This window comes from Erpetoichthys calabaricus, chromosome 16, assembly GCF_900747795.2.
Source record: "Erpetoichthys calabaricus chromosome 16, fErpCal1.3, whole genome shotgun sequence".
NCBI classification, from domain to species: domain Eukaryota; kingdom Metazoa; phylum Chordata; class Cladistia; order Polypteriformes; family Polypteridae; genus Erpetoichthys; species Erpetoichthys calabaricus.
Genome location: NC_041409.2, coordinates 91184945 through 91198483, shown reverse-complemented (window position 1 = coordinate 91198483; position 13539 = coordinate 91184945). Strand labels below are relative to the sequence as shown.

Here is a 13539-nt window from a genome sequence, read left to right as displayed (position 1 = left end):
AAAATATGTACTTGTCAATAAGTACAGTAACATGATGGCACGCGACCGTATTTCAGTGCGTAGTGGGCATTTGTTGTAAGGTTAGTCTCAAAATAAAAGCCTGTCGCCCAGGCCCGGTCTTAGGTATTATGGGGCCCTAGGCGAAATGGGGGTCCAGGGGCCACCTGAGGGGGGCGGAGCCCCCCTGGAATCTCTGTGAAATTCTTGAAAATTAGACCAAGGAGTCGATCTGGGGCCCCCCGGACGCCGGGGCCCTAGGCAGTTGCCTACTTCGCCTATGCCTAAGGCCGGGCCTGATTGGGACAAATAATGCTGTAGTATATTTAAGTATATATGACAATTGCTCACTCGGACAATTTGTTTTGGGGGCCCCCAAGAAGGCGGGGGCCCTAAGCTATAGCTTGTGTAGCTTATACGTAAATCCTGCACTGAGCGTCAGTGGCACGATTCCCAGAGGGTGATCTAGCTCGCTGGATCCTCATTGTTGAGGACCTTAGTGGCTGGGCCAGGCCAAGGGGATGAACACATAACCCCTGACTGCTGCAGTCAGATGATTATTTCTGGAGGGTGGAGCTGCACCAGGTGTCTACCTTGTTGCCAACTGGGATCCCAAGCTGTTTCGTCGTGTGGTGAGTGCAGTAATGCACTGTACTAGTGCATGCTCCCCAACCTGACCTAATCTGTGATAAAAAGAAGGTATCAATTCCTATGAAACATTTCTGGGAGACCCCAGAATTTCTATGAAAAACACCCCAATAATAATAATACATTTTATTTATATAGCGCCTTTCCCATGCTCAAGGCACTTACAGAATAAATAAAGAACGGCAGAATATACAGTATATAGCATTGTACAAACCAGATAAATAAATAAAGAAGATTAAGACAGTAAATTCTGAGAAAAAAACAGACAACATAATTGATGGTCTAGCACACACATACAGGTTACATTAGCAACTTGACAGAGAGGTAAACTGAGAGAAGGGTAATAAAGTCAAGTAGAGCTAAAAGCCTTCCTGAACAGATGAGTTTTGAGTTGTTTTTTAAAAGAATTCATGGAGTCAGCTGACCTGATTAATTTTGGTAGGTCATTCCAGAGTCTGGGCGCTATACACCTGAAGGCCCGGTCACCCATGGAGTGTAGATTAGTGAGGGGCACAACAAGATTACCAGAATCAGAGGACCTTAGTGGGCGGGCAGGCACATAGTGATGGAGAAGGTCACTGATGTAGTTTGGTGCGAGGTTATTTAAAGCTTTGTAGGTTATTAGTAGGATTTTATATTCGATTCTGTAGGACACATGTATTCATTGTCTGATGTTGGACTTTTACAATTGTCACTAGTCTATAGAGACACAGAAGTAATACTGTAATCTTATTGAGGCATTTGCACACAACAACGAATCTGAACTAAAACTGTGGACTAGAAAACACATTTAACAGACTTGCTTGTCTAATGAAGGAAGTCGCCATTCATACACTACCTATCGGTTTTTGTTTAATTGCCCTAATTTTTGCTTCATCTTTTAGTTTGCTGAAAGAGTTGTGCAACACACCATTCCACAATTTGCACCGTTTTGCCTGACATATTTGAGAGACTCTTATTATGGTAGGGAAAAAAAAAATCGGCTTGTGCATGAAGTGACGTTTTTCGAGTTCCGCTACGTACACTTCACGCGCGCAGGCGGTTATAGTTCAAATTTGGCTGAATCTCCACAGAGTGTTTTTTTGTTTGTTTCTACAAGTGTGTTTTTTAGGTATATCGATATAAGCATTTGTTGTTATTTATAGATGTTATTTTCTTTGCTTATGTCATTTTTGTCGTCGAATGTTTGATTATTTCATCGGCACTTTTTATATTTTAAGTTAAATCGCTTTGTTATAAAGCGCTTGTTTGTGGGTGTTGTTCTCTGATTGAAGTGCTGTTGTGGTGTGCTGCTCGATTACTGATGCTGGTTTTTAGGTTATACCTAAAACATTTTACGAGTAATATTGTTTCAAGTAAAATATTGATGCATATTGCTATAAAGTTATTTGACACTGAATAATTGTATACAGATTGAAAACGCATTTGGGTTTCATAGAATTTGTATATTGCTGCGATTGTACATTTGCAAAGACTTGTAGAAAACTGTGTTAGTTATGCCCTTTTTTGAACTATACGTATAACGTTTGACTCGTAATAATATTTGCGTCATTTCCATCTTTGCAGGCCTAGTGATCTTTCCTTCAAAATCATGGCAGAAGGAGGTGATGAGTGGGAACTGTGCAAAGAAAACGTCCAGCCTTTAAAACAGGGCAGAACAATTTCAGCTCTGCAAGAAGCCCTCTCGCAACAAGAAGGAACAAGCCATTCTCCGATTCATCAGCAACAGCAGTAAGCAAGCATGTGTGGGACTGAGTGTCCGGTTTATAGTACTGTTTTTAATTGCTTCTTTTTTTTCTCGAACATTACGTATTAATTTTTTATGCTGAAAATATTTTTAAATTTGGGTTCGAAAGCTGACATATTAGCATGAAGATAAGTTGCTCAAGTCGTTAATGTAAAAATGCAATGATTATCCATCCATCCATCCATTTTCTAACCCGCTGAATCCGAACACAGGGTCACGGGGGTCTGCTGGAGCCAATCCCGGCCAACACAGGGCACAAGGCAGGAACCAATCCCGGGCAGGGTGCCAACCCACCGCAGGACACACACAAACACACCCACACACCAAGCACACACTAGGGCCAATTTAGAATCGCCAATCCACCTAACCTGCATGTCTTTGGACTGTGGGAGGAAACCGGAGCGCCCGGAGGGGACCCACGCAGACATGGGGAGATCATGCAAGCTCCACGCAGGGAGGACCCGGGAAGTGAACCCAGGTCTCCCAACTGCGAGGCAGCAGCACTACCCACTGCACCACCGTGCCACCTGCAATGATTATATACAGCATATACTGTGAGATACTTTCTTGACAGCTTTATATACTGTAAGTACTAGTGTTACCCCATCGCTTCTACTAAGAAATACATTTCCTTTAGTCTCTTTTAAACACTCATGCTAACATGACTGTAATCTGATTTTCTGTTTGTGTCTCTCTCCGTCCGGCGGTGATGTGGCTTGCGCCGCTGTTGTTTCTTTACAACGGCAGCAACGTGGGTTTGAGTCCTGGGCCAGTCAGTGACTGCTTTGAATTTGTATGTTCTCTTGGTGTCATTGTCAGTACTCTGGTTTTCCTCCACGTTCCAAAGGCATGCATTCGTTAGTTAAACTGACAACCGACTCTCGAACTGGTCTGAGTGAATGTGGAAGTGTGAGCATGGCTATGGCTATAACTTAAAGTACAGGGGCGATTATACACGAAAGATGCCCCGAATATTCTGTTGTAACGCCCTTTGGGATGAAGCCGTCAGAACCAAAAAATACGCTCTATACCTTGACGTGTGTGTAATCGATTGCATTACATACGATGCTGGAAATGGGTTCCGTTTTCTGACAGACACATTTCGACGCGGCGCCCCAGCTTCCTGAACTTATCGGCAAGCGTCACGAGGGGAATAGCAGGAATTTCACGTTGGACGTTTTCCTTCAAATCTTCCACAGTGCGAGGCTTGTTCCGATAGACTTTTCCTTTTGAGCAGACCCCAAAGGAAGAAGTCTGGTGGTGTCGGATCTGACGACCGTGGTAGCAAAAGCCCCTTTGAAATGACCCTGTTGACGAAGATGGACTCGGTTTCTGCCATGCTCCTTGCCGATGTGTGACATGTTGCTCCATCTTGCTGGAAGTAACCTTCCGTTAACTCATGCTCATCCAGTTGATTCTGACATCGCTTACATGAATTGATGACCCGATAGGTTCGCGCCACGAAGACGCACTGCTCAATACTGTACACCACCATCCCGATGAGAAGTCGAATGAATGAGTGAAGGCACCCAGAATTTGCAAACGGAGGTTAAACGTCACGACGGCTGTCCGGCGCCTACCTCATCGCTCTGACGTAGGAGCATCCCGGCTTGTTCGAAGGTCCATCTAGTGAGGGGCACATTGTTTCGTCCTAGCGAGTGTTATTACAGAATATTCGGGGTTCTTTTGAATGAATCTCCCTGTACTATATGTTGATAATACCTATCTTGTGTTCCGTGCTGCCGTAGTAGGCTTCACTTCCTAGAGAATATGAAAGTTCAAGAAAAATTATTTTTTTTGTTCTGTAAGTTGAAAAGCAGTTGGGATTGTTGATTTTTTTTTTTCTTTTAAGTTTCTTATCTGTATTCATTTTATTTTCAGGACCTTTGAGACAGAAATCCGGTTTTGCAATGGTGATGATCCTCTTGATATTTGGGATAGGTAAGTAGTTTCTTAATGTTTTACTTTTTTCATAGTTTTGAAAGTAATTGCAGCCCTGTTAGCATTTTAAACTTTAAAGAGCATCTTTGATATTCTCAAGCTGCCATATACCATAATAGAGCAATAGGTTTTATCAAACTTTGTGTCCTTTCCACTTTATATTACAGAGTTGGTTTACTTTTATAAATATTTCATAAATCACAACATTTTTTTGTAATGGTAGAAATTTATTTTTTAAATTGGAGGTGAACAGTTGGAACATAAAATCGGAACTTAGTCTGTTTGGATGGGAATGAGGATGGAGTTGAATGAGGGACATTATTTCTTTTATGAAATGCATTACTACTCTTCAGATGCCTGTTATATTTTTTTAAAGCATTTGTTTCAGACCCCCAGCATACATTTCCACACAGTTTACACCTTATAACCTATAAACATGTTAGGCAGTTAAGAGGTTCTTCTGAACCCGTCTTTTTTGCTTGTCCTTTCAGCTCTTTAGTTGCTGCATGCTTGGACTCTCTTCTGAGGCCAGTACTCCTAAGTGTCATGGAAAAATGCAGATACAGTATTTTTTGGCTAGTTTTGGCAATTGGAGGGATGAATTTGCAACATACATAGATTTAAACGGGGTAATGTTTGGGATTAATAAAGTATCTATCTATCAATCTCTATCTACTTGGAGAATTGTATTTCTGTGTTTGGAGAGTGAAAATGTATTTTCACGTTTTCCAAAAGCAGGAGTAGGTACATGGGGAGAAAATTAGTAGCTGATATTAGAACTACTTTAAGATACAGGTGAATAGAATATTGTAAGTTATTATTAGACTGCAAATACTCTGTATGAATCCTTGAAAAATCTCCTTTAGCCTCTTAGCACTGATGATGTTAACTCGTAGCACCTATTGAATAGTTATCGGTAGTTTAGCTTTATTATCTACAAGTTACTTACTGGACGAAAGTTAATTTCCACATATAAGAGTATATGACTATGTACAAGGAGTAGTGCTGGGCAGTATGACCAAAATTCTATATCACAGTATTTTTTCTAAATTATGCCGGTTTCACGGTATTCGACGGTATTTTTTTTTTCCCATGCATGAGTGGATGTTAACCACATTTTCCACTGCAATTACTGTAGTAGACTGGCTAAGAAAAAACTATTCCACTGTCATGAGAATTGTACATTGTACAAAAAAACATTTTAATGTGCACACAAGTATTAATACAGGTTTGCACGGTCCTATAAAGTGATAGTTTTCAAGGGGCTGGCGAGTTTGGGTGGCTAGCTTTTAAATTTCTAAAAGAGAGAAATGCCTTGTTTTGAAAGGAAGGTGCAACCTGTGGTGGTTGGATTAAGCTCCCTTGCAGTTACAGATCCAGGGCCTGCTTATAGGTGTGTTATTTTGTCCATCGCATGCAGCCAGAGTTCAATTTCATTTAAGGCTACTAACTGCAATGTCATTTTGAGTGACTTTTTGGCTGAAGTGTCAACTTAACTCTGACTTACAGCTTTGATGTCAGATGAAGTAAAGAGTTGTTGGTAGAGCTGTAGTTCAGCCATTCACTGTGGGATGCAGGTGGGGGTGCAACTGGCGTTCTGCATTCCTGTTAAATATGCTGTCTTAACAGGCCTTGTATGCCACTAAAAGCACAGCAAAATGGCAATACTCACTTTTTCCTTGTGGTGTAGTTGTATTTAGTTAGATATGTATACGTTCAAGATCCTCCTAGTATCTATCAGTGATGTATTTTGTACTTGCTGTCTTTTTATTCCTTTGTACATTTGTTATAAGTGATGCTAATTTGTATTGTAACCTTGTTTGTTTACTTAATTATGTGTGCTGATTATTTTGCTATATACTGTACAATAAAGAATGGTTGGGTAACAGCAAATTGACACCCACTGCACGCCCAACTTACCTGGAAAGGGGTTTCTCTTTGAACTACCTTTCCAAAGGTTTCTTCCATTTTTTCCCTACTAGGTTTTTTTTGGTGAGTTTTTCCTTGTCTTCTAAGGGAGTCAAGGCTGGGGGGCTGTCAAGAGGAAGGGCCTGCTAAAGCCCATTGCGGCACTTCCTGTGTGATTTTTGGGCTATACCAGGGGTCTGCAACCTTCACTATCAAAAGAGCCATTTTGCTCCCTCTTCCTCCAAAGAAAAATAGTCTGGAGCCGCAAAACATAACACGGCTTATAAACTTTTAAAAGTTTTAATCTTTTTTTAGATTTTACATGTTACAACCACGGAATACAACAAACAGAAGTGCAGTGTGCATGTGTAGGCCTACTTTGAAATAAATTTAACTGAACTCTGCAGGCCTATTTGAGTCCTTCCTATACCTGTATAAAATTAAAATAAAAACTAGCCCACTTTAATATAAATAAAACATTTAGCTGTAGCTTAGCAGCTTTAAAAAAGTAAACATAAAATTCCATTTCAGTGTGCTCTCATCCTCTTCAGGTTTCCCTCTCAGCCAGAAATCAACTGAAGCACCTGAACATACAAAAAAACCTAAATCAGCTCCGGGTCTGAAATAAATGTGTTTTTTTTTTTTTTTTTTTTAAATATTAGCCTATTAAATGCTATTGTTCTCACCTGTTTAATGTGACTTCTGTTTCTGAAGTTCGCTGCAGATCATCTCTAGCACTTTGAGCTACTTTTTGTATGAAAATGTGCTATATAAATAAATGTTGTTGTTGTTCTATGTCGGGGCTATACGATGTGACTTTGACCTTCACACAGGACTGCAGGCTCATGTGTGAGGTGGGAGAGATATTTGGACTTTATGAAGTTCATTCTTGAGAAAACTTGCTCACATAAGTATGTTGAGCCAAAGATGGACAGGACTCCAAATGCATATTTTTTCATGTTCATATATGTTTCGGGAATGGCACTCCATGTATTGAAAACAAGTTTGTCGGGTTTGGGGAGGTTTTCAATATCAGTCCATTTGTGCTCTTTAGCGAGAGTAGCCTTCTGACGGGCGACTTCTTCAAGATCCGCTGTCAGGCATTTGAACTTGGACACCCATAAATCTTTATCCGCTATGCGGCCAGTTCAATTTCTAGATCGGGCTTACTTACTCCTGTGAATGCGGATGTGTTCAGCAGGGATGGGTCGATGTCCAGGGAAGGAGAGAGTGTTTTTTTTCTTTCTGAACTCACTGAATCTTTCTCTAAATGCAGCTTGCATTGCAATAATTGTACGGTGGAAATAATCACAATTTATGTGAATGTTCACTGCTTTGAACTCTCTCAGGGAGGGGAAGTGAGAGAGTGTACCTTTCTGTACATCTCTGGCAAACACTGTCATCATGCGCTCAAACACCAAAACATTTAAAGTCAGAGAATAGATGCTCTGATATTTTTATGAACGATTCTTTCATGTATTCTCCGTCTGTGAACGGCTTACCCCTCCTTACGATCTCTTGAGCTGCCACAAAACTAGCAGCTGTAGTTGATTGTGGAGAAGTGATCCACTTTTTGAAAGTATGTTTGCTCTGTTCAGCTTTCCGTTGCAGTTCCAAAATTGCTCTCTTTCGCTCATCTTCACTTGGGTATTTTTCAGTGAATGCTGAGTGCTTGTTTCGAAAATGTCTTTCAACGTTACATTTTTTGTTGTTCGATAATTTATCGCCACATATTAAGCACACCGGTAAGCCAGCGTCGTTGGCGGTGAAGGCAAATGCTTCTGTCCACGCAGAATTAAACACTCTGTTCTCTTCTGGGATTTTTCATTTTTGGGATTTATTCATGGTTAGTGCAGGGGTCGCACACTCCAGAAGCCACCTGCAGGTAAAGGCGAGGGCTATAGACGTAGATGTGACGCATATTTTAGTTGACAAATTATAAATAAAAATTAGATGTTAAAGTGTATAACAGTAGTAGTAGTAAATAAACATTATATATATTACATATATTATATACAAATTAAATTAAGAAATTGCCGTTATTCATTTTCATGTTTTTTTTTTTTTTTTGTCAAGGCCAAAAGGAGCCATTACAAGGAGGCTGAAGAGCCGCATGCGGCTCCAGAGCCGCGGGTTGCCGACCCCTGGGCTATACAAAAATAAACTGTATTGTAAATTGTATACCTATCAGCAAAATGGTTTTTAGACAAAGATAATGCTGCATGCCACAAGGCTAAAAGTCTTGGGACCAGGAATTCAGGTTTAGACAGTGACCTTTTTATATCTCATTCCAGTTACACATCTGTTTGTTCTGAAGGAACAAACTAGTCCTAAATCACCAGCTTTTAGTTTGTGGCAATTATTGGACAGACTTTAGTTGACGTAGACCTACAGCCGACTATCACACTTTTAACACCTTTTTGAAACCTTTCTCTGAATATAGGTGTGATCTTAAAGCAAATGGGAGACTAAGTCAATGTTAGGCTTCCTTAGTAAAATGGGCACTCTGTAGAATACAAGATAATGAAAACACATTCCCAGTCGTTAATCATACTGTGGTATATCAGTGTTAAATTGCAGTGAAAGCTGAAAAAGGATCTGTAATTATTTACTTTCATTATATGTATGGTTTGAAATTTTTTATTTTTTTATTGATTTTTTTTTTTAAGTTTCATCTTTTTCGCTTTCAATGAACAGTAATTTGTCTAATTTAAGGTACATTAAATGGACTCAGCAGGTGTTTCCTCAAGGTGGCAAAGAGAGTAATCTGTCAACATTACTTGAAAGAGCTGTCACGGCTTTTAAAAATGAGACCAAATACTTTGGTGACCATCGCTATCTCAGTCTGTGGATTAAATATGTAAGTGCACTATGGTTTATTTTTCTTAATAATCATTGAGGGAAGGGGCAATGTTTACGTATTTGATTTGTATGAGAATGTTTATGCTGTCATCACAGTTTGGTGGAGATGTGCATACATTCCACCAATAAGTGTGCTGCAGTTCTTTTTCAATTTATTATTCAACTTTTATGCATTACCATTTTATGTTTGTAGCTTAGTTGATTCATTTGCATTCTTGCTACCAAATATAAGCTAATTCTCTATAAAGTTTAAGCTGTGAACTTTAATGTAATATGATTTTACTTTCTAATTAAAATTGTTCAAAAGGTTCTAAGTTTATGACTTGTGGCAAAAAAATATTAAAGAATTGAGACAAGTTTAGAGTGCTTCATAGAGTGCTTGATGGCAAGCTTATGAAGTTTTGTAGATACATATATAAAGTTTAAAATTATTTAGTAGTAGTAAATATTGTGTGAATGTGTTTGCTTTAACTTGATACTACAGTATACCTTATGTAATTTAGTTTAATTTGTGCTTCACTGCTAGAATTTGCTCACAATAGGGCTGAGTGGTTATGGATTTAAATTGATACCGCTGTTATTTTGAGCAAAACTAATATATTTAATATCTCTGTTCTCAAAACACCTTAAAGATTGATGAACAGCACCATGTATACCATAAATGTTGTTTTTCTCACATTAATAATATGGAATACCAGTAACGGCGCACTACACGATAACGTGCAGTGAATACACTTGACTTGAGCGTTCGTAGTTTTCATCCTCTTTCTCTGTACGTTTAGCATTTGTTTGCTCAGAGGTTGATGCGCTTGCTGCTTCCTGAGCAGCTTTTCTTTTCTCCACCCTAGCGGCCCGCTTCTTCTCTTCTTTTGTCTGCATCTTTTCACGTTAAAACTGATTAAGTCCGTGTTTGTGTTGCAATTACTTAGTACATTTCCCTTAAATTTTCATTTAGGCTGGCACTTAAGTCTTCAATCTGCCTCAAGAATGATTTAAGATAAGAAGAGGTAGGGGAAGTGACGGCAAAGGTGGTAGGGATGAGGACGGTGCCCATACGCATGCACCGCACGGCTGCCCTGCTGTCCGCTGCCAAGAGTTGATTCTACAATAAAATTAAAAATAAAAAGAGGAATAACCTTGGAAGTCAATCATCATCCCGAAAGCGGATAGTAGACGCCATGTAGTATATGTGTACCAAATTTGAGGTCAACAGATCAAACGGTTTGTGAGCTACAGGTGATTTAAAATCCTGGACTGACAAACGGACAGCCATGATGTAGCGTATCATATAAGAAGATTAGCAAAGTAAGCTCCCCCCCCCCCCCCCACTAAAAAAAAGTAACAGCTTCATGAATAGCAATGCCAGAAAAAAAAATTCTCAAATAGCTTTTTTTTTCTCTAACCATTTTGATTTTATATCTCAATACATTGCATGTATTGTGTTGAAAACTGTGTCTGTCAATCGGTAAACATTGGTATATTTCTGTCTCTCCATTTGACTATTTATTTAAGAAAAGACAAAGCACTTAATTACCTGAAAAATCACAAATCATAATACATGTACATGTGTATATTATATATTTATGATTTATATCACTTATAATGGTTAGAAAGTTTGTATTTTCCTATATGTGCCTTTTCTGACTCTGATCAGAGAGTCCAAGAATAGAGCACAGAGGGTAACCAAATATCTGATCCTTTCATTGCCTATTTCTTGATCATAAAGAAATCCATTTCTTCAGTCTGACATTTGTTTGTATTAGTGGTCTAAAAAAAAAAATAAAAGCGAAGTTAAAATAGTGAGTAAAATAAGCTGTCAAAACCAATGTAAAGAAACTTTACTTTAAACGGTTTTAAAAAGATTATAAACCAATTCTTGAAACAGAATTACAAAACAAATCTAACAATTAACAGAAACTTTAGTAAAATTTGCATTTATCTGTAAAGGCAGGTGAAGAATCGCCACATATGAATCACCGCCATATACCATGTTTTAAAATCGGAATGAACACTTGCTAAAAATGTATGATGTAACTAGAGTTAAACATGATAAAGATCTTTTGGACATTAATCTTTTAGAACATTTGCTTTTCTTTTTTTCTTCACCTCCTTTATAGATGCACTTAGATTTGATCATTGATGCCTACCACTTTGGAAACATAATAAATTTATACCTTGCAAACTTTTGCTTAATGCGGCAAGACACAAAATACAGTGAGTGAGCAAGGACAACACAGAGCACTAAACAAGACAAGATCATTCAGGACTGACATTCTCACAGTCATTAGGAAGCTCGATTCACTTGCTAAACAAAACTACACACTCGATAGGAAAAGAAAATTGCCAGTAATTCGGGTTACCCCATAACTAAAACACACATTTTGAAGAAAGAAAAGAGGGTAAAAAGCATTCTTTGAAGCAGTTTTTTTACTTCTCCTGCCTGTAATGTTTCAGTAGCACGAAATGAAGGGACAAGGGCTTGCACGCTGCTTGAACAGTTCACTTCTGATGTGATCTGAATTGCTAACTATTGTTTTTATTTGACACTGACAAAGCACAAGTATTCTCTGGGCGCAAGTGAAGCAAGAAAAAATATGCTTAGAAATATTGAAGTCACTGCAGTTCTTAAACCTCCCAATGACACGCTGTTTGTCCACTCATATGCTACAGTGGTGTGAAAAACTATTTGCCCCCTTCCTGATTTCTTATTCTTTTGCATGTTTGTCACACAAAATGTTTCTGATCATCAAACACATTTAACCATTAGTCAAATATAACACAAGTAAACACAAAATGCAGTTTGTAAATGGTGGTTTTTATTATTTAGGGAGAAAAAAAAATCCAAACCTACATGGCCCTGTGTGAAAAAAGTAATTGCCCCCTGAACCTAATAACTGGTTGAGCCACCCTTAGCAGCAATAACTGCAATCAAGCGTTTGCGATAACTTGCAATGAGTCTTTTACAGCACTCTGGAGGAATTTTGGCCCACTCATCTTTGCAAAATTGTTGTAATTCAGCTTTATTTGAGGGTTTTCTAGCATGAACCGCCTTTTTAAGGTCATGCCATAGCATCTCAATTGGATTCAGGTCAGGACTTTGACTAGGCCACTCCAAAGTCTTCATTTTGTTTTTCTTCAGCCATTCAGAGGTGGATTTGCTGATGTGTTTTGGGTCATTGTCCTGTTGCAGCAACCAAGATCGCTTCAGCTTGAGTTGACGAACAGATGGCCGGACATTCTCCTTCAGGATTTTTTGGTAGACAGTAGAATTCATGGTTCCATCTATCACAGCAAGCCTTCCAGGTCCTGAAGCAGCAAAACAACCCCAGACCATCACACTACCACCACCGTATTTTACTGTTGGTATGATGTTCTTTTTCTGAAATGCTGTGTTCCTTTTACGCCAGATGTAACGGGACATTTGCCTTCCAAAAAGTTCAACTTTTGACTCATCAGTCCACAAGGTATTTTCCCAAAAGTCTTGGCAATCATTGAGATGTTTCTTAGCAAAATTGAGACGAGCCCTAATGTTCTTATTGCTTAACAGTGGTTTGCGTCTTGGAAATCTGCCATGCAGGCCGTTTTTGCCCAGTCTCTTTCTTATGGTGGAGTCGTGAACACTGACCTTAATTGAGGCAAGTGAGGCCTGCAGTTCTTTAGACGTTGTCCTGGGGTCTTTTGTGACCTCTCGGATGAGTCGTCTCTGCGCTCTTGGGGTAATTTTGGTCGGCCGGCCACTCCTGGGAAGGTTCACCACTGTTCCATGTTTTTGCCATTTGTGGATAATGGCTCTCACTGTGGTTCGCTGGAGTCCCAAAGCTTTAGAAATGGCTTTATAACCTTTACCAGACTGATAGACCTCAATTACTTCTGTTCTCATTTGTTCCTGAATTTCTTTGGATCTTGGCATGATGTCTAGCTTTTGAGGTGCTTTTGGTCTACTTCTCTGTGTCAGGCAGCTCCTATTTAAGTGATTTCTTGATTGAAACAGGTGTGGCAGTAATCAGGCCTGGGGGTGGCTACGGAAATTGAACTCAGGTGTGATACACCACAGTTAGGTTATTTTTTAACAAGGGGGCAATTACTTTTTCACACAGGGCCATGTAGGTTTGGATTTTTTTTTCTCCCTAAATAATAAACACCATCATTTAAAAACTGCATTTTGTGTTTACTTGTGTTATATTTGACTAATGGTTAAATGTGTTTGATGATCAGAAACATTTTGTGTGACAAACATGCAAAAGAATAAGAAATCAGGAAGGGGGCAAATAGTTTTTCACACCACTGCTATGTATCAGAACAGCAAACAATTTTTTGGAACTTTACTTAGCAGGGACATGTTTTGCCAGGTAGGCAGAAGAGCACATTACAGGTGCCTGACATCCCAGGATGGCCTTTTCATATAAGATTAGATAAACTTGATTAATCCCATGGGG

General features: G+C 39.1%; 1 protein-coding gene and 1 long non-coding RNA gene across 2 annotated transcripts in view; one reads left to right on the top strand and one right to left on the bottom strand.

Moving 5' to 3' along the window:
* Positions 1 to 1650: 1650 nt before the first annotated feature.
* Positions 1651 to 13539, top strand: part of bub1bb (BUB1 mitotic checkpoint serine/threonine kinase Bb) — a 56911-nt gene continuing 45022 nt past the window's right edge. The window contains exons 1-4 of the mRNA XM_028821648.2: positions 1651 to 1756; positions 2212 to 2376; positions 4274 to 4333; positions 8957 to 9101. Of these exons, the coding sequence (XP_028677481.2) occupies positions 2237 to 2376; positions 4274 to 4333; positions 8957 to 9101 (345 nt within the window). The 5' untranslated portion in view covers positions 1651 to 1756; positions 2212 to 2236. The remainder of the gene's footprint in view (positions 1757 to 2211; positions 2377 to 4273; positions 4334 to 8956; positions 9102 to 13539) is intronic.
* Positions 10724 to 13539, bottom strand: part of LOC127526015 (uncharacterized) — a 59549-nt gene continuing 56733 nt past the window's right edge. The window contains exon 3 of the long non-coding RNA XR_007933640.1: positions 10724 to 10870. This is a non-coding gene — a long non-coding RNA (uncharacterized LOC127526015). The remainder of the gene's footprint in view (positions 10871 to 13539) is intronic.